This window comes from Labeo rohita, chromosome 7, assembly GCF_022985175.1.
Source record: "Labeo rohita strain BAU-BD-2019 chromosome 7, IGBB_LRoh.1.0, whole genome shotgun sequence".
NCBI lineage: Eukaryota > Metazoa > Chordata > Actinopteri > Cypriniformes > Cyprinidae > Labeo > Labeo rohita.
The window spans coordinates 9367520-9393362 of record NC_066875.1 but is presented as its reverse complement, the minus strand read 5'-3'; the positions used below and the strand labels follow the sequence as shown (position 1 = coordinate 9393362).

The 25843-nt window shown below is 35.5% G+C and overlaps 1 protein-coding gene across 4 annotated transcripts in view; it reads left to right on the top strand.

Annotated features, from left to right (window-relative positions):
- gramd2aa (GRAM domain containing 2Aa) overlaps window positions 1-25843 on the top strand; it is a 28686-nt gene extending 2843 nt beyond the window's left edge. For 2 of the 4 annotated variants that reach the window (XM_051113889.1, XM_051113891.1), the window contains exons 2-12: window positions 3759-3860; window positions 10911-10968; window positions 13428-13500; window positions 14787-14890; window positions 15677-15775; window positions 20544-20615; window positions 20719-20781; window positions 20920-21097; window positions 24164-24257; window positions 24973-25080; window positions 25163-25843. In XM_051113889.1, the coding sequence (XP_050969846.1) occupies window positions 3759-3860; window positions 10911-10968; window positions 13428-13500; window positions 14787-14890; window positions 15677-15775; window positions 20544-20615; window positions 20719-20781; window positions 20920-21097; window positions 24164-24257; window positions 24973-25080; window positions 25163-25166 (955 nt within the window). In that variant the 3' untranslated portion in view covers window positions 25167-25843. Of the gene's footprint in view, window positions 1-3758; window positions 3861-10910; window positions 10969-13427; window positions 13501-14786; window positions 14891-15676; window positions 15776-20543; window positions 20616-20718; window positions 20782-20919; window positions 21119-24163; window positions 24258-24972; window positions 25085-25162 lie in introns of those variants that run through there. The other 2 variants (XR_007828018.1, XM_051113890.1) reach the window with 2 other exon arrangements.

The window sequence follows — 25843 nt, the reverse complement described above, 5'->3', positions numbered from 1 at the left end:
CTCAACTTACCCCACAGCCCCATGGCTCACTTTGCCCAATAGTAAAAACTAGCAAGCTTACCAATTCTGACTAATATTTAAATGATTTGTGTGGTTTTATATGTTGCTAAATCACTGATATGCATCATATATATCTTTAGACTTGGATACATTTGCTTTGATGTAACAGCCATTACATCTGTTATGCTAAAATTTTACTTTGACAAGCCAAAAACAGTTGAAATGATGTGTGATTCCAAAATACATGATCACATGACAGGAAAAGTGTACAGCTGCCAAAATACAGGGGGTGGGTCAACTTACCCCACTCTCCCCTAATCAAAAACTTAGGTGATGCTTCATATGAATATGGTTTTACAGTAGTAACAAAAAAATAGTAACTTGAGTATTTTGGCAGAAAATATGATCACATGTTTGTAAAGGCAGCTAGGGGAAGAAAAATGTTTTTCAAAGGTGTTCCAGCATTGTCCAAATTAAACAAAGAGCGTCTGTCCTCATTTTCCCTGTGTTTCATTGTTTAACCCTGACTTTTACTAACCAAAAAAACATCACACAGGTGTCTTCCACCTCACTTGCATGTCCTCACAATACAATTTGTATACAAAAAAATTGCATAATGCAGTGTGAATGGCTTGCAAAGTATCTATCAGAAAGCTCTCTTGTGTGTCAACTGCCTGGGGTGCAGTTGCAGCCTGCAGATGTACATGAGAATGGGCCCATTAGCCTCCTGCAGTACAGCTGCCTCTCTGTTATTGCTGTGAACCCCCCTGAGGGCCCTTTACACAAATACAGCCAACCTCCTGTCAATGCCCGCTGTAAACCATTAACATTAACAAATAATAACAGTTATATTTCATTTATTTATTTATTTTAATATTTTAGTTGCTACAGCTGTATTATATGTATGGATTATTGTACTTGAATAGTTGTAAGGCATGCACAGTACTATATTTGTTATACAGTATGTCTAATTATAAAACCAAAATGCATTTATTTTAGATGAATATTAAAACTTATTTCTGTGCTTCAAGTTTGAATGATGCTATTAGTTAACTGTTTTAACTGTTTACACACATTTAGACAAAAAATTCCATTTCAGTTGATTTTGTAGGCATGCATTTCTGTGTGTCTAAAAGAGAAAGAGGAAAAGTTAGAGGCTTTCCTGTGCTTTGTTTTATTCTTTTAAGTGGTGTATTCAGAGCAAAAAGGCTTTCTACTCAAGCCTTCTTTTGCAGCATGTGCCAATTTTGTAATCAGTGTCGTTGCCAGGTAGCAAAAAATTGGCGGTGTGCCTTTAAGAAAGGCTTCTGTGCCTGTAGGCTAAAGTTGATTTGGCTAAATGGATTAGCAGTCATCCTGTGATGTTACAGTCTAGTAAATACGCCCTAATATAGAGAGAAAGAAGAGGGGCCCTGATTAACCTTCCACATATAGGGCTGCTCTGTCATTATTAAAGGCTTCATATCATGAAATAAAACACAAGTAATGTGAAAACAAACTTTCAGAACCTGGAGTTATAGGATCTGCTGAAGCCAATCAGCCCCACTCCCTGCAACAGACACATGAATCAACACACGATTGTCCACATTTACGTCAATGACGCCTACTGGGCGACTGCCCTGCCCTGTGTAATGGTGATTGCTTTTAAGATTACACATAAAACATGGCTTCCCCTGAACTGCGACATGTTTATCAGTGTACAAATAATATTTACTGTAATCTACATCAGTGTGTACCAAACTTTTTGACTCCATACACATCATGTAGATGTTTCTGGTACTCTGCAGCAGTGATAAAGCTGTTTATTCTTAAACTTAAACTTAAATTGAATTTTTTAACTATTATTATTATTTACAGAAACTATTTACAGAATGGTAGGCTAATATATGAAAATTGTTGCATTAAAATTTAATTTGCATGCTATAGCAGTGTGCAATAGCAGTTAATCTATCTATTACATAATTCATACTCGTTATAAACATTTGATTTACAAGCCTCCGTGATCATAGGATACAGTATTGCTGTTATTTTTTAATCACAAATAGCTTCCTGTCTTATAAAAATGTTAATTAATTGTAATATATAACATTAATTAACTTTATTAATTTCCATCTGTTATTTTATTTTAGTTGTTCTACTATTGTGTTTTTTTAAAAATTATATTTTATTTTTTATATTTTCTTTTTAAAGTTTTAATGATTTTGTTCTGCATTTCGTCATTTTTATTATTATTATTATTTTTTAAGATGTTTAGTTTTTATTAAGTTTTAGTTTTAGTTATTTTGGGAAACTGAATTTAAAGGAGAAATATTGCCTTGATACCTAGCTAAAATAAAATATATTTTTTATTATTTTATTTCAGTCAGTTTGTTTTTTATAGTTTTAATTTTAGGGGCTTTTTTTTTATTAATTTTAATTTTTGTTTTTCCAAAGCTTTTTTGTTTTTCAAAATGACAGCTGTTGTTGAAACGAATTAATATAAGAAATATGATGTCAGATTTCATCTTGGTTTGTAGTAAATTTTTTATCTTATTTTAAATCATTTTATGCCACATCAACACTACAACACTGTTCATTTACATAACCTGATTTTTTCTGAAGTCATGGATTTGAATAGAGTAAAGATTAGTGTTCATTGCACGAGATTTATTAAAAAGTATAAAATAATATGGACAAAACTGCAAACTTGCTGCTGTGTGTAGGCAGAGCAAATGTGACCCTGGACCACAAAACCAGTCATAAGGGTCAGTTTTTGTTAGGATAGGATGATATTTGGCTGAGATACAACTATTTGTAAATCTGGAATCTAAGGGTACAGTAAAAAAAAAATTAAATATTGAGAAAATTGCCTTTAAAGTTGTCCAAATGAAGTTCTTAGCAATGCATATTACTAATAAAAAATTAAATTTTGATATATTTACAGTAGGAAATTTACAAAATGTCTTCATGGAACAAAATCAATCATTTTGACCCATACAATGTATCTTTGGCTATTGCTATAAATAAATCTGTGCTATTTAAGAATGGTTTTGTGGTCCAGGGTCATGAATAGCTTTTTTCCCTGGTTCACGTGTGAAGGGGGCATTTCTTAAAGGCACAGCAGCACAAAATGCTCAGTTTCAAGGGTCAGAAAGAGTGAAAAAAGGATATGAAAACCATAATTGTAATGAAGAAAATATTAAAAACAAAATATGTGTGATGTGACCCGTTAAAACACAGGAAACATCATTTGAGGAAATGTCATCTCTTTGCCATTATCATACATTGGCTGTTTATTTCTCTTTGTATTTTCAAAAACATGGTAGGTTTACAGACATTGCACTTTGCCCTCCTCTCATTTCTGTCCTGTAGATGCATTTAGCACTATGCCAGCAGGATAACTGCTAGTTAAGCGATTTGGAGGTGCAGCACACCAGCTGCGTATGTGCGACGTAACAGTGTGCATTAAGTCTCTGGGGTACGTTAAGCAGCGGATCAAATGGTGTGACCTTCAAAAACAGGAAACGGTCTGTCAGTGCACATGCAGATGACTCAAACTCCAGCCTAATGAAGCTTCCCAATTAAAGATAACAAGGGAGAGAATAGGCCCAAGCAGCATTCACAGTTAATGGTGACAGTAGTGCAGCAGTGATCCATTTATCACACCTTTTTAATTGTACCCCAGAAATAGCAGGCGCTCTTTTGCTGTGGGAAAAGACTACATTTTCGTGTTCGCTTATTAGAAGTGTGTATGACGTGTGGTTTTGTGTGTATTACAGGCCTAAGACCATGAGTGATCATCAGGATCAGGCTGAAGATGTCGGGCTCCTAACACCTCATGATCAGTCAGAGCCCTCAAAGGACGATGACATGCATTTCAGGCAAGTTATGACTTGACCTTTATATAATCTAGTTTTAAACTATTTTGAAAGATTAAAGTTTTTTAGTGTTTTATGCTAGTAGGCAGTATCTTGGCTTAGCAGGGTCCATGGTTTGAGTGCTGGCTAACCCAGAAGGCCTTTGTGTGTTGATTTTGTGTGGTTTTCCTGTGTGGGTTTCCCCTTCAGTCATAAGATGCTGCAATAGGCTCTAGCGTCACTGTGACCTTACAAGTTATTTGAAAAGTAGATTAGTTTATACTGACCAGGAAGTCAATAAATAGTCAAGGCAATAAGTGACACACTCTCACAAGGAAACATGACTTTACTGTTTTCTACAGAATCTGTTTTTGCTTCCTGTAACTGGCCTTACAGTCCTTTTTAGGCAATTCATACATAACACAATACTGAGAAAAACTATTGGTCACACTCCTATTATTACTATATTAGTGATGGTAAAGTAATCAAACTTGACACAAATGTAGGTTTTATTGTAAAATCTGTATCTAGGCAGAATTTATATTAGTTTACTAAATTAATTTTAAGCGTTTCAGCATTTGTTTAGGCTATAGGTCTTTTAAAAAGAAAATGTGCTTATCATCAGGAAAAATTAGCAAAACATTACTTGCTCACCAATGGATCCTCTGCAGTGAATGGGTGCCATCAGAATGAGAGTCCAAACAGCTGATAAAAATCCACAAATAATGACTCCAGTCCTTAAGTTAACATCCTGTGAGGGAAAAATTTGTGTTTGTAATAAACCATCATTAAGACACTTATTTATTTATTTATTTATTTACTTTAAACATCCTGTATTCATAATATTGCTTTCTCCAGTGAAAAGGTCATCTTGTCTGAATCAGCAGAGAAATATTCACAGATCAATCACTGTTTACAAGTAAAAAAAAAACAGTCAAAAACAGTTTTAAACAAATACATCAATGGATTTTGAGTAAGAGAACAGAGGAAATTGACTATTTCCAATGTAGTGTTATTATTAATAATGGGCTATGAAAATGCTTTTTACAAACATGCACTTTTTCCTTTCACGACAAAAGTTGATGGATAAGAGTCATGTGGATTACTTCTGGATTATTGTGATGTTTTTATCAGCTGTTTGGACTCTCATTCTGACGGCACCCATTCACTGCAGAGGATTCATTGGTGAGAAAGTGATGTAATGCTACATTTCTCCAAATCTGTTCCGATGAAGAAACAAACACAGCAACATCTTCCAAACAGCTGATAAATACATCACAACAATCCACAAATAATCCACACAACTTTCAATTAACATCTTGTGAGGCAAAACGTTATTTATTTGTAATAAACAAATCCATCATTAAGACTTTCTTAACTTCAAAAGAGTCCTCTATCCATAATGTTGCTTTCTCCAGTGAAAAAGTCATCTTGTCTGAATCAGGAGAGAGATAGACTATGCACAGATCAAGCACTGTTTACAAGTGAAAACAGTCAAAGACCATTCTAAACAAATACGTGAATGGGTTTTAAGTAAGAGGACAAAAGAATTGGGCTTTTTCCACTGGAGGAAGTGTTATTATGGATAATGGCCTATTTTTGCCAGAAAATTATAATGCTTCTTACAAATATTGATGGTAGGGGTGTGCAATATGATGATTTTTGATCGTGGACGATTAAAATGTCTCCACAATCTGCTTTTGAAAAAAATATTGTAGTATCGTGCAACAGCGCACCTCTGTTTCAATATACTGTACAACACAACATACACACAAGGACTACATATAAACACAGTTGGTTATGTCTAAAGTGAAAGTAAACAGTTCAGAGAAAAATGCGGGCATGTATATTAGATGTGTGCAGCTCTTAAAGTGACAGATCTAAACATGACAGTTCACCCAAAAATGTACTCACTCACATGTTGTTTTAAACCTCTATTAATAATTTTTGTCTTGGCCTGAACACAGAAGATATTTTGAAGAATGTGGAAAGCAGTAGCTGGTCCCCACAGACTTTGATAGTGGGAAAAAAATTAACAAAATACTATGGAAGTAACTGGAGACCAGCAACTGTTTGATTACCCACATTCTTCAAGGTAAGTTTTATGTTCAATAGAAGAAAGAAACTCATACGAGTTAAAAAAAAAAACTTGAAAGTTAGTAAGTGATGACAGAATTGTCATTTTTTGGGTGATGGTAGGGTAATAAAACAAAACACAAATACTGACTCTTGACTGAAGAACTTTAGTACATTTGCTTAAATAAGAGTCAATGTATAATTTATGTTTATGTGATGCGATCTAGAAAAACCCAACACATAGTGAAATTTGACCATTTTTAGGTTTTGATAGTCTATGAAAGCTGGGTTCAAGCCCTTTCCAAAACTGTTTTTATTTTGAATGAAACATAAGTTATGGCTACCTTAAATTGGCTGAGAGCTATGATTTTCAAGAATGGAATTTTGAGAAAAACGGGTTTAAGTATCTGTTTGTCAAGTCAGGTTTTCCGTTGTTTATCATGGGCATAATCTCTGAACTTTTGATCACCCCTTGTATGTTTAGATAGAACGAGTAGTGTACCTCGTAGTTTATATTTAGAAAAGCACAGCGCAACTGTTCGCGCACTGTGCAAATAACAGACAAGTAACTTCATCATCCGATCCCTTATCACTGGATGTGAAATAGTCCATTATTAAATCATTTAGGGCACTGACATCACCAAGATTGAGCAGACTGAGACAAGTAAGATCATTTAAGTGAGCAGCTACAGTATTTCAGACTGCGTTGTTGCGCTTCATCATCTCACGATATTAAAAAGGAAATAAATAAAAAAACTTTGCGTGCCATAGTTTACACAGGACTGGCGGGGAATGTGCATTGATACACCTTTATTAAATATGTTACATAATTTATTTGGATAGGTTAACTGTCTTTGTCGTGTTCAGAGAAAGCACCTCCGCAGCGCGTTCTTAAAGGAGAAGTCCACTTCCAAAACAAAGATTCACATATAATGTACTCACCCCCTTGTCATCCAAGATGTTCATGTCTTTCTTTCTTCATTCATAAAGAAATTATGTTTTTTGAGAAAAACGTTTTAGCATTTTTCTCCATATAATGGACTGCTATGGTGCCCCGATTTTGAACTTCCAAAATACAGTTTAAATGCGGCTTCAAACGATCCCAAATGCGGTTGTAAACGATCCCGGCCGGTGAAGAAGGGTCTTAGCAAAACAATGGGTTATTTTCATTTAAAAAAATCAATTTAAATACTTTTTAATCTCAAACGCTCGTCTTGTCTTTCTCTCCCTGAACTCTGTGTATTCTGACTCAAGACAGTTAGGGTATGTCGAAAAACTTTGACCGTATTTTCTCCCTCAACTTCTAAAATCATTTCAAAATCATCCTACATCACTGCAGAAGTACCGACCCAGTCTTTGCAAAGCGAACATGCAAAGAAGATCAAAAAATGGTAAAATAGCAAAATAGGACAATTTCGACGTTGAGGGAGAGTGTTTGGCATTAAAAATTATATAAATTGTATTATTTTCATTAAAATAACCAATCGCTAGATAAGACCTTTCTTTCTCGGCTGGGATTCAACCTATTTTTTAAATTTCCTGAAACCGTCCCAGCGTGACATCCGACAGGTTTTCCCAGATCGCATCACATATTGTGTAAATCATGTTTTATTTTTTGTTAATTTAATTTAGTGAATGCTACTGCTAAATATACCTACTGTACCTGAAAATTAAAACACTGTTTGTTTTACTTGTACATTATGTGTATTTGTAACATGTAGCCGTCTTTATTCTTATTTTTTAATAGCAAAGATAAAATAATGACAAAGATTTTAATCTTCGCTCACCTTGGTCTAATCATCTGTCATTCTTCTTTTTATTTTATATTTTGTTGCCTTGTAAGGCTTTGGATTTTAAAATAGGGAAATTAGTTTGACTATGCTGCTCAGAAAACTTGCAAAACATTAAAACCAGTATGAAAAAGAATTGTGATAAAATCATGAATCATGTTATTTCTGAAAAAATTGGTGATAAATTTTTGCCATATCGCCCACCCCTAATTGATGGATTACAGTAGTGTGAATTACTTGTGGATTATTGTAATGTTTTTATCAGATGTTTGGACCTTCATTCTGACGGCACCCATTCAGGATACATTGGTGATCAAGTAGTGTAATGATAGATTTCTCCAGATCTGTTCAGATGAAGAAACAAGCATAGTTACATCTTGGATGCCTTAAAGGTGAGCATGTTTGGGTGAACTGTTCCTTTAAGATCCTCTCATTTAAGGAATTTAGTGAATTTTTAAGATTTTTATTTTGGGACAGATTCAAACACTAATTCACATGATGGCAGATTCAATGTGTAGTGCACATCTTACGTAAGCCTGTTCTGTGGCTGAGTGTAATTGTAGGAATGCATCCAGATGGGGTTTAGCTGAGCACTATATCATGTGCTCACACAGTCATCCTTTCTGTTCAGAGAGCTGACGTCCACAGGGCACAATGACTGAAGAGCTCAGTATCACAAAAGCTGTATTGTGTTTCCTCTGTAAAAATCCAAGTTTGACGATCTTTGTCCCCTTTTACTTGCTTCTAGATGAATTATTGACCGTACACTGCCGCTGAGACATATTCCCTTTCTGGCTCTAGATGCATTTTGGCTGTTAATCAGCCTGCCTATGCAGAACCTCAGCCAAGGGCATACAGACACCCTGCCAGTCTGGTAACTCTCCACCTCCGCAGACAGGGCAAGATGAGCCTGCAACTGTGACATGCTGCAGGCACCATACGCCAGAACCCAGCATAATGAGAGCGTGTGACTCATGTCTGGATAGCACAAAAAACGAAGTAGCATGATTGTAATTGTAATATCGCTCTATTTATATAATACTGTCATTTTTAAGGTAGTTTTTAAGGTATATTTTTGCTTAAATAACAAAGTGAAACTATTGAATTCTTACATTTTTCATTTTTGATGTGCATACATAGTAAGTGATTTTGGCTGTAATTATATATATTTTTTAATGCTAATGCAACATAATGAAGAGGGGGAAAATGCACTTTAGGTTTGTAACTGATGTTTTTACATTTTTTTGTCCAAGGCAAAAAACAGTACATTTAAAAACAACAACAACAAAAAAAACTACAAATATAATAGGCCCATGACTTGTATTACATACTGTATGCAAAAAAAAAAAATTCCAATGCATACCACAGTCTTTCACATGAAGTGGTTATGCCATTCTGAACAACTTACTCACCACACAGGAAGCCACATCACATGTTGCTCTGAAAAACACACACTTCACACAGCATATTTGTGCTACTGAGACACACTACTGAGATACTGCTAGTGATTTCTCATTTTTTTAACTATTTAATTAAAGCCTGCAGATGTTTGCAACTCAGTTACATAAGGCATTGTTTCTCTGTTGAAATGGTGACAAAAGGAATATATAATTATCTATAATAGACTCAGATGTTCATTTTTATTGGATACAGTGGCATAGTGCAGCGGAAGCAGTAGCGGCCTAAGGGGACATAATATTATCTTCTCGGGAACAATGATGTGTCGAAAGATACATGTTTCTGTTCATGAGTGTGGGTGTAGTGGTGTTCCCTGTTATGTTGAATGATGGTAAAAACATAACAGATGCATTTGTCCTGTCAGCAGCAGTACAGTGAGACAGAAGAGGATGTGCATTTGTGCCAGAGGACTCTCTGCTGCACTCTTGGCCACGTGCCTGTGTTCCCACAGCTCTTTTTCTTAGGGGCTGTGCAATATAGAATGCATCCAGAATGACTGATCATTTTGTAATCTCATTTCTAATAACCTCCGATGTCATTAGATGTCATTATTTCAGTCTAGGCCGTCACTGACGTTGATGTTTTTATCCAGTGTAACTTACAGGACGTTCCCACTGCAGCAGAGTTGTTTTAAAGGTGAAGTTTGTCAGGTGTCCCACCCTGTTAGCCATTGGACAGATATAATGGTGGTCCCACTTGAAATCACACCATTGGCTAAGCCAGAACAGAAGTGTACAAACCTGTAACCCACATGTTACCAACCACAACTCTTAAACATTGGGCAATGCTTAATGTGTAATCATCATCTCTCATCATCATCAGCTTTTCTTTTCAATACTTGTACCAGAGTTAGAGTTCTGATTCTGATTCTGAATGTTTGAATGGCATTCAGTTTTACTGCAATCATTGTTTGCAGACACAATAAAAATGAAAACTATTGTCAGTGACTTATCCAATAAAATGTATTTTGTTGTAATGTCCAAATATAACTCACTCCAAAATGAATGTTTAACGGTAAGTGGATCGATTATTAAAGTGATCAGCTGTTTTTTCACAAAACTCCATTAAAATTTTTCACCTTTTTTACATTTTCACCTACATTTGTGACCCTGGAGCACAAAACGAGTCATAAGGGTCAATTTTTTGAAATTGAGATTTATACGTTGTCTGAAAGCTGAATAAATAAGGTATGGTTTGTTAGCATAGGGCGATATTTGGCTGAGATACGAAATCTGGAATCTGGGGGTGCAAAAAAATTCTAAATAGTGAGAAAATTGCCTTTAAAATTCTTCTTAGCAATGCATATTACTAATCAAAAATTAAGTTTGGATATATTTACGGTAGGACATTTACAAAATATCTTCATGGAACATGATCTGTACTTAATACCCTAATGATTTCATTTCTTGAGCTCTTGTCTGGAACCCTCATTAGTGTTAGAGTCATAAGCTTCACATTATGGGATTGCTCTCTGCCTCAGGCCTGAGCATGAGCATATTGGGAGGGCTGGGGATCATCAGCTTGTACGTATTTTCTGTCATGAGTTCACCCTGAGGTTAATAAGGCTGTGTTTGCTCTGTTTTAGCGCTTAACAGAATCAGTTCCATATTGTGGGGCAAAATATCCCATTTAGTTCACTTTAAATATGCTTTTACCATAACATTCTGTGCAACTCATTTAAACTAAATCACGTTGGATATTCTGGTTAATATTTTTCAGATTCTCTTACATAATTCTTTCTGTATCACAGGTTGCATCTAATAGATGATCTATCATATGAGGACGTCAAGAAATGCTACCGTGGATCTGTAAGTATCAAATGGCATACAGTTCAGTCACATCTTGTAGTGTCCATCCTGTATGTACAGTGAGCTGAAAAACAGTTTGACACTTAACCATATTCAAAATAAAAATATCTAAAAGTATATTTGAAAATATATGCAATATTTGTAAGCATTTTAATATCATTTGTATTAGATGAAACGTTTTTCCATGTTTTCCCTGTTTGTATAATTTATTTATTCATGTTATAAACCAAGAAAAGAGATCTGTACAGCTTTCTGTTAATATTTATGTTAAAAGGATAGTTCACCCAAAAATAAAAATTCTGACATTAATTACTCACCCCTATGTGGTTCCAAACTCATAAGACCATCATTCGTCTTCGGAACACAAATTAAGATATGTTTAATGAAATCCTGAGAGCTTTTTGACCCTGCATAGACAACAACGCAACTACCACATTCAAGGCCCAGAAAGGTAGTAAGGACATTGTTAAAATAGTCCATGTGACAACAGTGGTTCAACTGTAATTTTATGAATATACAGGTGTATCTCAATAAATTAGAATGTTGTGGAAAACTTTGTTTATTTCAGTAATTCTACTCAAATTGTGAAACTTGTGTATTAGCCTGTGTTTTGATGTAGAACATCCATCTCTCTTAGTTCATCGTCTGAACATTCTGGTTCAAATAAGAAAGGCTGAGCAACAAATTGCAAATCATCCTCTCTCTGTCAAAATCTCCAGACAAGTTTATGAAGACTATTTTCTGTATAGCATGCATCTTCTGCTTGTAAACAAGCGGCAACACTTCCACATTCTATGTCAGAACACCAGCTCCTGTGTCAGTTTTCTCTTAGCTTTATAAAATTACGGTTGACATGTAACTCATGTCACATGGACTATTTTAACAACGTCTTTACTACCTTTCTTGGCCTTAAACGTGTCAGTTACATTGCTGTCTATGCAGGGTCAGAAAGCTCTCGGATTTCATCAAAAATATCTTCATTTGTGTTCCGATGATGAAAGAAGGTCTTATGGGTTTGGAACGACATAAGGGTGAGTAATTAATGACAGAATTTTCATTTTTGGATTAAATATTCCGTTTAATTGGAGAAAGATGTCTTTTGCCTCCAGAGAATATAGTTACCGCATCTACCAGCAGGGGCTAATGGGATATTGCAAATGAGCTAAACCTTGACCTCTGGTCATAAACAACAACTAAGATCTGCTAAACAAATCCTCTTTGTATGGCCAGTGCTGTTTTCTGAGCAATAAACATATCCTTCTTAAGTTGTCATGAGGTTGAAAAGTCACCGTGTCCAAGGAATGACCCAGCATTTTTGTAATTATTTTTAGCCATCCTGTGTCGTAGTGATTTTTAGTGGATGTCAAATTTCCCTCACATTCACTCATGTGTCCTAGCAAAGTAGCACTCAACACATTTCACACATTTAACCACTTTAAAACAAGTTGAAGTATTGAAGTATGTTTTACAAGATTTCAGTCTTTGTTCTTAAAAATTTCACGTTTAATTCAATGTTATGTCACTTCTTTGTAATTATTTATGTAATATTAATAGCAATAGAGAAAATGCTGAGTGAAAAAAATGTTTCTGCACAATTTTGTATAGTGTATGAACATGTTCCAGATTTTTTGGTTATTTAACAAAAAGACTTGATGAAAGTCATTTTGAATGAAAAATTTCCATACATTTTTAGTTGTGACTTAAGTGTCCAAATACGTTATGGGTCACTGTACAAATGTTTTTGGTGCCTGTCTTTGAGTAATTTAGTAGATTCTGTGACCACAGCTTTGAAGCAAGGTCATGGTAGAAGAAGTTTGAATCAAGGTCATAGTAGAAGATACTGTCACACAAGGATTGAACTGCACAGACTTCACAGACTTGGTTATAGAATTAAGACATATTGCTTTTATTAAAGCTTATAAACAGACAGTGTAGTTGAACAAGCAGGGTTAAACATTGAACTGAATCAGCCCATCTACATAATGAACATCCATCATCCTAATGATCTGTTATGCATCAGTGTGCTCTAAAATGCTCTGAGCTGCAGGAAGCAATAGTGAGAGAGCGCTGGCGAAGATAAATGTGCTAGAAACAAGCCCACAAGTTTTTCCGTCAAGGTGCAGTGGGTGTTTCTGCTGTGTGCCTGTGACGGGGCAGTGAAAAGAGAGAGAGAGCGAGAAAGAGAGAGAGAGACGCTTCTGAAGTAAGAAGAAACGCTTTGTTAGCTTACAGGAAGAGGACGAAGCTAAGTTGGCTCTTAGGTCCCGGGACAGTGGAGAGGAACGGGGTATCTGCAGTACGCACACGCGGTGCGAGGCTGCCTCTCGGTTGGTGTGGAGTGTTTGTGTCGTGTCAGCATGCTCAGCTTGGTGCAGAGCTCACATCCCTTACGAGAAAGAGCCAGGCTGCAGAAGAGCTGTGCGAAGCAGCTGATTTCTCTTTCCTCTACTTCCTCACAGACTGTCAGCAAGTACAATGCGCAGTACCACAAGCTTTTCCAGAGCGTTCCCAAAGAAGAGCTCCTAATGAAAGGTAAGTTTGCTGTCATTCTCATTTCACTGCAGCCTCTTACGTTTCATTTTGCTGCATCTTGCTGCTCCTTGTAAAGTGACCTTGTGAAATGATGAAATTATTTTTTTATAGTGCTACCTCAGCTTCCTCAGTAATATCTTGCAGTTGTTTTAAAGTAGTTTTGTTTATTTAAATTCAAACTGGTGCACTTGCTGTGTTAATAAAATTGTCTATTATATAGGGGGACAAAGGTCTCAAAACACTAGTTAATAATATATTTAACGCTAGTGAACTATTAGTTAAAATGCTTGTTATTGTGCTTCTCATTTATAATGTAATATTTTAATTATTTACAGGTGTAATTAGTTTAAATAATCAATTAAGAAGTATATTTAATATTGTTGTAATATATTTTTAATACACACACACACATGCATGTTTGTTTTTGTGAATTGTGGGGACTTTCCATAGACTTCCATAGAGTTTTTATAGTGACAAAACGATATTGTCTATCCCGTAACCCAACCCTAACCCTAAACCTACCCCTTACAGAAAACATGTTTGCATCGTTACACTTTCAGATAAACATCATTTGCGGTCCCCACAATGTCAAAAATTTCAGGTTTTACTATCCTTGTGGGGACATTTGGTCCCCACAATGTAGCAAGAACAAGTATACACACACACACACACACACACACATGTGTAATTATTTTAAATAATATATATATAACTATATTTAATAATATACAATATTTTACGACCCCTACTGAGAATGCTTCTTATTTTGCATGTAGTTTTTTTATTTACACACACAAATATATATACATATATTTCTGTAGATAATGTGCACATTCATTTCCTTTTTTTTTTTTTTTTTTTTGTTCTTATTTCCTCTTTAGCTGCGTGAACAAACCTAATCATATCCAGCATGATTCAACTGATCTGTTTTTTTTTTAAATGGTGACCTAAAGTAGTGCAAAATCTTGAAATATTAGAAATATTTTTCAGGTATATGTCATAACTTTCCTGTGTTTAAAATATTTTTAAATCCTAAAAACGTATTATTTCAAGGATTAAATTGCATGTGGGATCCCTGTTCTCAGTCATTTGAACCCCAGTGTATTTCTTCATCTTGTTGTTTGTTAATATAATAATGTTGCAATCTGTCTGACACTGGTATTAACATATTAACTGCTTTGAGCTAGTTCAAGTGAAAAAAAGCCATCAAAATTTGATGTTGTTGAGTATCAGCTTGCATGACTTGCAGATCTCTTGTATAAGTGCACTTATGACCCGTCCTTTAGTTTACTCCTGCGCCCTTCTGCGAGATATCCTGCTGCAAGGCCGACTCTACATCTCTCGAAACTGGCTGTGTTTCTACGCCAACCTCTTTGGTAAAGACATCAAGGTGAGCATCACATATTCAACTATGGACATGATCAGGAAGTTCATTCTCAAAAATCAGTGCCATTTGTGTTAGAAAGTAGTGCAGTTTTTATCATTTGATTTGAAAACTGAACGTCATGTCAGATTATATTTTCCCACAGTACTTAAAGTATCAAGGCCTGCATATAAATAGCTGAGTACATTGTGAAAGTATCAATTTCAGTGTACTTTCTAATAAATCAGGTTACTGTATAACTGCAGTATATAATTATTATACAATATATTTACACTAATGATTACAAAACCCTTTGAATGTTTAATATTGTTAATACAAATATTATATAGATATTGTAATAGAAATATAAAAATCTAAAAGTTTTGTGCCTGTTACATTCAAAATAATGTGGATTTGAATGTCACAGGGTTTTAGATTAGTGCAAAAATGTCTGAACGACCCAAAAAACAACACAAAACACACTGGTTAATAAGGTAGTACAATTTTAGCATCATAAACTTGAAAGGAATGATCGTATAGAACGAATTAACAAATTAGCAAGGAATGATGGCATAGAATGACTGGTGTTTTGTGTACTTTTGGCTGCACGCCATGTTGCGGTTTGTTGTGCTGAATTAAACGTAATGTTATATAGTTTCTTTTGTGCACCACGTTATTTAGTAATTAGATTTAGCTGGTCCAGTTTCCATACTTGAGAGGGAAAATGTTGTGTGCAAGAATTCGTAAGCAAAGATGCACTTTGAAACAAGGAACTTTTTCCTTTTTTTTCTACCACTTTCTCTTGCCTCTCAGGTGGCCATTCCTGTTGCGTCCGTGCGGTTGGTGAAGAAACATAAGACAGCAGGTCTGGTTCCTAATGGCTTGGCTATCACCACAGACAGCAGTCAGAAGGTGCGTTTCCACTGGGTTCCAGGTCATCGACCGGCAGATTGAAATACAAAGCTTAGTCAGCATATGCTGTGGCACTGCTGCAAAACAGTGAAAATGCAAATGGATGCAACACTGAGACTGCAGGTCACAGTATGAATCTGTCTTCAGTCAGCATATCTCACACCTGTCAGCATTTATTCCTTTTTGTTTAATTGATTCTTGTCAGCGAAGTAAAACCGGTTGAGAAAGGAAGACTATTATTCAGTAGTCTGGCAATTGGCCAGTACAAAAAATTGATTTGTTATCAGATAATATGGTCTTTATGAATTATGAGGTTGATCTTTCACAGCTCAGGAAACTGAAAGAGTTACTTCACTTCCAGAATAAGAATTTCCTAATAAGTTACTCACCCCTGTGTCATCCAAGATGTTCATGTCTTTCTTCAGCTAAAAGAATTTAAGGTTTTTGAGGAAAACATTGTAGGATTTTTCTTCTTATAGTAGATTTAAATGGGTGCCAATTGTTTGAAGGTCCAAATGGCAGTTTTAATGCAGCTTCAAAGGGCTCTACATGATCCCAGCCGAGAAATAAAGGTCATATCTAGAGGAACAATTGGCCATTTTCTAAAAAAAAATAAAAAAATAAATAATAATAATAATAATAATTATTGTTGTACTTTTTAATCACATATGCTTGTCTTAAACTAGCTCTGCAATGTGTGTCCACAACATCACACATTATGTAAACACATTTAAAAGGTCACGCATGGTTACCTCTTCATCTGTGTAGACCTAAGTGAACAATAGCCTTGAAAATTACTTAAAATATATATATAATAGCAATGAGGCAATAATAATTAGTTCAAATAAAGTATCAAAAGCAAGTAACCATATGGTTTTATTGAATAAAACTTAAAATACATCATGTATTATAAACAATACAGCTAATGTACATTACGCATTATACCAAATGCCTGCAGAGGGCGCCAATGGCCTGACGATTGTTTTTACACTTTACTGCGTGATCTAGTCATTGTTTAATATTAACTCAACATTTATCTCAGATGTCCACTTAATCTTTAATATTTGGCCATTTCTTTATGATAGAAATGTGGATATCAAAACGTGTAAACTCAGAGTGAGAGTTTAAACTTTTATTTTGAAATAGCGATGAACAGTTAGCATATTTATAAAGATAATAATGTATTCTCCTGTGTTTGCTAAGTTTATAAATGATTTGCCTTACAAATCTGATGAAATAACGCACGTTGCGTTCCCAGATGAACGTTTTAATAAACCCAAATTCATAGCAATATGCAGAGATAGAGTCTGAGACGCTCCACACATATAAATGATAACGGTTTGTGTAGCAGCATTTACTGTGAACGGAGCCGCTCTGAGATGCATGTATGTAACCTACACGCATGTATATAATTAAAGTGCATATATTAAACCTGCATGGCATATATCTATTTAACTGAATCGTAGCATTTGTGAATTCTTAATAGCATTATGCTTTATTATGATTTTTGAATGGGTTTAATATGTTGAATGCGCCACTTCCGGTATTTTGCCGAAATACTCGACACTCGGCAAAATGCAATCAAAGATTTTTAAAAAATCAAGTACTCGAATAGAATCGAGGAATCGTTGCAGCCTTAATATTATTGTTTTACCTTTTTTTGAAAATGGCATTTGACTTTCTGTGCACGCTTGCTTTGTAAACACTGGGTCGGTATTTCCGCCTACACCATGCATGACATTTCCAACATGACTACGTAATGTATAAAGTCAATCTAGTGCAAGATGAGCATTTGTGGTTAAAAAGTATAGAAATATGTATTTATTTATTTATTTTTGACCGAATGACCGATCATTTCGGTGTAGAGCCCTTTGAAGCTGCACTGAAACTGCAGTTTGGACCTTTAACACACTGGCTCCCACTGAAGTCCACTACATGGAGAAAAATCCTGGAATGTTTTCTTCAAAAGCCTTAATTTCTTTTCCACTAAAGAAAGAAAGACATGAACATTTTGGACAACACGGGGGTAAGTAAATCACAAGGAAATTTTTATTCTGGAAGTGAACTAATCCTTTACTGGAGATTCAATTTTGTTTATGTCTCTTGAAGGCGTTTCTTCTAAAAGGTCTTGGAGATAAATAGAAATGGACTTTTGTATCATTTAGATGAGAAACATTTGAGTTCCTGTTTAAATCTCTGAGGCTTGATTGCAGACTCTGGGATCTTGGCAAATCTGAGCATGTGACGTATTTGATATCTCTTCTGAAACTCTAGGACAAGTGTAAGATTACTTGGGTCTATTTCTCAGAAGAAGTAAAAGTCACAGTGGCTCTTATTTTCATCCGATTGGTATCTAGAAAAAGTGGAAAAGTACAATTTCCAGAGGGCAATGTTTATCTCAGATGTTTCTTCTAAAATTCAGATAAATAAAAGTAGACATAAATAAGACATGTGCTATAGCAAGAGTATACAACTATAGATATGGCTAGCATAGCTCAGAGAATTTGGTCTTGAAAGAATTTAATGAAAAATGTTTAAGGTCATATTGAAATGTCTGTCTTGTTATTGCAGACTTGATTTGTTTTCCATTTAATCTCATTAATCTCTACAGGAAATGTATTGCCATTTGATGTGGGTCAGTCGACTTAGCATCGAATTCTTTTCGGGCTTCAGTTGGCTCATATTACTGAACAGCAGTTGAAAGCAGTATTATTAGACATTGCTTTGAGGATTAATGCCTGTGAATTGTTAGTAATTCTATATTTCTTTAAGGCAGTCATTTACTTCCTGTACAGTGAAAGCAGAACAGAACGCCCATTGTGAATAATGAATAATGCTGCTTTGAAGTGCACCTGGGAAAATCCTAGTTAGGCAGTTGTTATTGCCGCTACTACTATGCATTTAAGTTGGATACTAAATACGGAAATAGCTAAATCATAAAGTTTAAATGGTGGCAATTTTTTATGCAGGTATATAAACAATTGAACAGACTTGCATCTCTTTTACGAAACCTACAGTGCACAGCATAAATGAGTACACCCCCTCTGAATAAATATAAAAGATGTATTTTCTTAATGATTACTAAAATAATTTATGGAAAGACGGCAAAATTGAAATGTATTAAACATATTCTTAATAAAAAGTTTTCAGTTTTTTGTATTACATCACACAGTGGTGTGTGAATTAATAACAGCATTGATAAAGCACAACTTCCTCACACCTTCAGCACTCATACATCCCAATATAAAAGCTTTACTACCACTGAACGTCACTGTGGGTACCAAGCACTTCTCACTGTACTCTTCCTCTAGCAACACCAGAACATTTTAGATGCTTTTGGATCCGAAATAATTGACTTGGTCTCTTAAGACCAGAGTATGGATTCCCAGAAGTTTATATTTTGTAAATATGGGCCTTGGAAGAGGTTAAATGCTACAGTTCCGGCTCCGTACGGCTCCGTCGTACTCTGTGAGATAAACAGTCATTCATTTCATAGCTTTTGCCGGCTCTGTTTTGGTTCAATATACTTACCTACTGATCAAAAATAGCCTTAAACCTACACTTTTGTTTTCTTTTTTCAGTTTTATTTTGGTAACTTTCAGGAGGGTATACTCATTTTTGCAACACAACATTTTATCACTTTGATAAGAAAATCTTATTTTGCTAAATAATTTTGACATTCTTGTTTGGTAATTGATCAAGCAGTCTTGTTGGAACATTATATATTCAAAAAACCCTAATATGTCTTGCAAGTAAAGAGTAACTGCTCAATTGAAGTTTTAGAGGGGGTGAACTAATTTATGCTGTGCACTGTATAAACTTTATTTATACATGGCATCTCCCAAATAATGAATTTATTTACATGAAGCTAACTGCTTTTAATGGAAGCAAAACTTCCACTCCTACCACTGCTCTTTGCAAAAATGCTTTCAAATATTTTTCATGTGAACATGCATGTATAATTTGGGTATCTTTGAGAATTTGTTTAGTCATTCATATGCACATAATTTCATTATTTTTCCCGACTCCACTTGAAGGTTGCATTTCTTTTGTACTAATCCATAAAGCCTCTACCCCTCATGAGATCAGCTTTCATGCACTCACAGTGTTCCCTAAAAATATGATCCTTTTCCTGGTAGTGAGATTATATGTGGCTACATTGTTAAATTAAACCAAAGTGGTTTGTCTTTGTACTCTGGTCATGCACACATTCTCTTATCTCTGCTGCAAAATCCAGCTAAAAACAGTTTGGGTGGTAGCTGTGTTTTTAGATTAGAAAAAGGTTCTTTAGATTATTAAAATATTCTTTACGCTGAGAAAAAAAAGGTTTTTTTAAAGAACGGTTAAAGAATGGTTCTTCTGTGACGTCACTGCAAAAATCCCCTTTTGGAAACATTTTTTTTTTAGAGTGTGGTCCAAGCTGGTTTAGGTTGTTGGCCAACCAGCTAAACGGTAAAGAGTTTAGAAAACAGGTTTAACCAACTTAAGATCATAAAGAAGCTGTATTTTTGGAGCATATAGCTGTTTTTTGAAGGTTCTACTAGCATTAGTTCCACCATGAACAACCTAAACTGGCTTTAAACATCTAAAGACCAGCTTGGACTAGTTTGAAACCAACAACATGTTTAATAACACAGCTACTATCTATAGCTGGGTTTTCCAGCAGGAATGTAAGTGGACATCCCACATCCACTATATATTATGGTCTCTATTTACACTTCTACGCTTTAATTATGATTAATTATGTTTTTGTCCTTTCCACCCACAGTACGTGTTTGTGTCTCTACTGTCCAGAGATAGCGTCTATGATGTGTTGCGACGCATCTGCACACATTTACAGGTGAGAGTTTAGTCAGTGCCTGTGAGCTATTATGTCAAAAACATGTAAACAGTGTTGGCCTAATGACAAATGGGTGATTATCATGCTGCTGTCTGTCATACAGGTCAATGGAAAGAAGATCCTAAGCCTCAAGCAGTACATGGAGGAGCCCAATGCTTTATCTCTGGTAGGTTTGGCAGTCTAGACTGTGAACTCTCCCATTTGGTCAATTTTCATTCACAATATTACCATCCAATCTAAACAAGCTGTACAATTCATGCTTAGTGAATCCTAGTGTGACCTGTATTTCCATGTGCTGGTGTAGGATGAGTTCCCTGTCCCTGAAGTTTTCCCTGTACCAGACGAATTTCCTCCAGTGCTGAACTGGAGGAGGAAGCCGTCGGTGGCATCTGTAGCTTCTTCTCTACCTGACTTACTGGGAAACTCCAGCGGCAGCCTGAGTGCTGTAGACGCCCCCTTCCAGACAGACAAGCCTCTGGAGGGTGAGTGATTGACCAAAAAAGGTATTTAGATATTTTTTGGAAATGGTGCCATAGCAATACTATATTTTGGACCATGGTTTTATGTTTTTTACCTAGAAGTTATCAAAATCTATCCTAGTATAGTACTACCACACACATGGTGCCTTTTTGATAGGGGTAACGAGGGGTTAGAAGTTTTGAAATGTTCAGTATTGCATATTTAAAATGTATTTTGAAAGTTTTGCATGTTCTGTAATCAGATTTTTTGGAAATAACTCCTTACTGAGTTTACACCATACAGGGTTCCCACAGTAATTGAAAATAAATAAAGGAATTTTAAAACTGTGATTTGGAGGACATGAGTATAATCTTACTGCAATTAAAAAGTAAGCAGTGAAATAAATTTAGTCTTGGTCTGTTGTATAAATCTGTTTGTTCAAAAGATGAATTTTGACCTCAGAAATGATTATGAAGTGGTTTAAAGGGTACCTAACACAGGCAGTTTTGGCTTCAGCATTAAAACTCACATAATTATAAACAACTGGCAAGGTCATGGAAAAGTCATAGACATTTACTGACATGCTACTACTAATAATTATATATGGAACTTACTGAAATAAACATGTAATGTAATGAGTTATGACAAGAATATAATATACTGCTAACTGATGAGGGAAAAAAATCCCCCCAGCTTTGCACATTATCAAGTCATTTTTGTGCTGTTCTGTGCTGCTGAAGGTAAAGTCAGGTGAATTTCAGGAGAGGGAAATGCATTAGCCATGAGCGGATTAATTTTTCAGACCAGAGAAATTAATGTCAGGTAATGTCCCCTTTTCATCAATTTTTTTTCTGGGATGGAATGAAAAAATGTCCATTAAATGATTTCATTCTGTTCGGGAGCAAGCTGATCACCTCACTTTGACGTCATATGTCTGCTCATGTTGTGAGCTCTTGGTTCTCTCGGTGTGTGTGTGTGGATATGACGCAGGAACGGTCTTGTTTGCTCGGATCCATTATGCAATACGAGATTAAGCCCGGAAGGAGATTTTAGAAAGTAGAGATAAAACATTAAAAACCAGCCTCTGCTAAGATTAATAGATGTAATACTTTTGAATGTTTGTTTTTAGAATGTTAAAAGCCATTTCTAAGTGAGGGGTTGAGTTGTTGACATTACAGTAATATAGTTTTTTATTTTAAACTTATTTAAAGGCAGCCTATTTTTATCTAGTTTTAGCTCTAGAAAAATTTTATAGCCTCGTTTAAAATTGTCACTTTTAGGGTAAGAGCCAAAACACAAGATTTTTGTGTTTGCCCTTTAAATGCAAATGAGCTGGTGCTTCCAGCTCCCTTTTCTGAAGAGGGTGGAGCTTCAAGAGCTGGCAAAAACAAAACAGGACAATCTCACACACTAAAAGGATCAGAAACTCTCAGTAGCAGTTTTCAGCCTTATATGTTCAAACTGGAATCGGTTTAAAAGTCAGTCTGATTGTACTGTGCATAATAAATGCACGTTTATGTATTACACAAACTGGGAGCACGGTATGATAAAAATAACAACATAACTGGTCTCATGGTGCCATTGCATGCTATCGCAAACTTTATAAGTCCCACTTGTGATTATAAGCTCAAAAAATTCAAGCGGTCGACTTCACACTGCTTTCATATGCAGTTTTTAACTACCACATTCCTATTTACAATCATTCTGGTAGCACGTGACGGCAGCATCTATGTAGGCATGGATAGATGTAAGCATCTATCTTTGGTTTGTTGACGTGACATGGCATTTTCACTGTCCTGCAAGATAAAAATGAATATAATTAATATTGTTGTATGTAAAATGCTGTAAATCATTAAACATTTCTTTGTCCTACATGGAACTGTTGTTATAAAAGCTGCAGTGTTATTCGATTGTTTCCTTTTGAGCCAAATGTCAAAATTGTCCTGTGGTATGACTGTCTCAATCATGGTTTAATAAATTACAACTTTTATAAATTAAAAAGAAAAGCATAAAAATGATAATAAATACCTCCGGCATAATTGTACAAGTGTCTGTTTTAGCAAATGGCAATGATTTTTTTCAACCATATATTTCTGAAAGTGTAGGAACTTGACACATTTTGTCTCTGATAACCATGTCCTCTGGTGTGACACCATATCCTGATTTTAAATCGGCCAATCTCAGAAAAAGCTTTTATTAGTTGAAGGACCCCATTCATTGTCGTGTTAGTGACGAAAAACCACTACAAAAGTGTTACAACGTTTTGTTGTCCTTTGGTGTGACACCCCTAAATTATATTTTTTAAATAAAAACTGTATGTTAAACTACATAATCATGGAAAATTCTGCAAATGTGTCTTGCAAACCACTAATGACAGGTTAGCTTGGAATAGCAAGGTCATTTTTTGACACAAAAGGCTGAAACATCCTATGGTGTGACAAAAAAAACACATATGAGGTGTTTTTTTGAGGTTGTAGTACATTGAAGAATGATCATTTGACTTTTATGTAAACAAGGTAAACTGTATATGCAAAAAAGCCATTTCCATTGCAGTTTTGCAAAATGTTCCTTTTGCAAAATGCCTAAAAAATCACCTCATGCAAGTGTGAATTTTTTTTGCGATATATAGGAGTTTTAGTGAAATTCACGTGTTTCCATTAGGTGTATTTTCAATTCGCAATTTGCACAATTTGAAGGGTAAAGGAAACACATCTAATGGTAGCTTTCAGAAAGGCAATTTGGAAAACAAACATATGATACTTATTTTGTCTGGAGCTGACATTCGCGCACAAAGCATTGGTATTGATCCCTAAACATATATAGTCACAAATGGGCGGGATCTGTAATGGCATGTTTAGAGAGAGTTTTTATGATTTATTGGAATTATAAAAAAAAAAATGAGTGGGTGGATTTTTTCCTTTATAGGCTGGTTGTTTTTACACACTGCGGCCACCCAACTGTGTTCAAACACCTTATAAAATAATAATAATAATAATAATAATAATAGATCCCCTTTAAGTCACACTACATGACTTACATCATTGTGTTGTGCATTTCCTCATCTTGTGATATTGCTCTGTCAATTTCAGATCAAAGTTTGGAAACCAAGAAGATCCTCCTAACAGAGACGATACCAGAACTGGGCCAGATGGAGTACCAACTACTGAAATTCTTCATCCTGCTGTGAGTTTGGCTGGACATCCTTGCTCTGTGTCCATGCTTGCTTTCTTACTTGCACATATATGTAGTCACAGAGACTGGTGTGTTGTTTCAAGACACCTATAGAAATTCAGTGGATCAAAAAATGACTTGTATCACTTTTAATTTGAAGTACAGGTACTTTGTTGAAATTCTTCAATTCAGAATCAAAGACCAAAAACCATTTGTGGAAAAAGTATGTGCATTTAATCGTACTTCAGTAAAGCTTAACTTTTTTCTAAGCTTTATAAATAGACCAAATCCCAAGGCAGGGGAGATTTTCTCATTACTCGGATGCACAAACATGCATTTGCTTGCCAGTCCACCTGTTCCAGTAATCCGTCCCCATCATCATGCATCCTGTTTTGTGTAGATTATGTGGTGCAGCAGGGATAAACTCACTGGACAAGTAAACTCCCATGCATGTAAACCGGCCATTCATATCATGCAGTGCCAGTGCCAGTTTTTATTTTCTTTCTTTGAGCAATGAGTCCAAGGTTATATGTATTTTTTATTTTCCTAAATCACAAAGAAACTCACAACACTGCCATCTATTGTCCAGCTGAACATGCGTACAGGCTCTCTGTGATCTCATCACTCTAATTAGTTTCATGCGGGTCACGTATAGTTACAGTGTTCTGGTCTTCTATTTCCATTTGAAAAGCAAGCTGTTTATGTAAGTCTGACTTCTGTCCCATAGCATTATCCTGCTCATCCTGTCGTCGTGTTACCTGGCCTTTCGTGTCTGTAGCCTGGAGCAGCAGCTCTCTTTCCTCAGCAACAACCCTGCACTGACTCTCAGAGAGAGGTAAATGTAATTCCACACTGTCTTACATCATTCACTCCGATCTTACAGATCGCTTACCAGCGCTGTCTGTCTGCCCACACAGGTAGCTACTGAGAGTCACCACTGCACTTCACAGGAAAGTCGGTCCAGCGCTGGCGCTCTATCTGTCTCTGTGGCCACCTTGCAACTATGCAAACAAACTCTCTTATGTATTTATGCAAAGTCTGTCTCGGATTGTGTTAACAATGAGCCTGACTTAGGAACAGAAGACTGGAAGTGTTTTTTCTGTGTTACTGGATCAAAGAAAGGCCCTGACGGGCCTATACAGAAGACTGCAAACCCTGTTTGTTACAGTGATGGTGGAATATTATGGAAGGATCTGTCTTCACCAACAAAAACTCTTCTTGTGGTCACTTATCACCTAAAGGGCAAATGTATCAATTGATCTACATCAAACCAGTCAAATGACTTTCAATAGGTTATAAATATCTTGACTATGTATAGCTCAGGATCTAATGCAGTACATTTAGATAAGATTATTTTATTTATTTATATGCAAGCCACTTGCCATGTCCTAGCTCTTCCAATAGGATTTAGTTGAAAGCATCATGAAAATATTTAGTATGTCTACATATCAGGTCATCGTCAGTCTTACTATGTGTTCACAGCTTAATCGGCTCAAGTCAGAGACCTGGGCAGAATGTTTATGGCATATTGAATGTTTACTCAAGTAAATCTTGAAGCTGTAGAATCCATGGACAATAAAATAGTGCATTTTCATGTA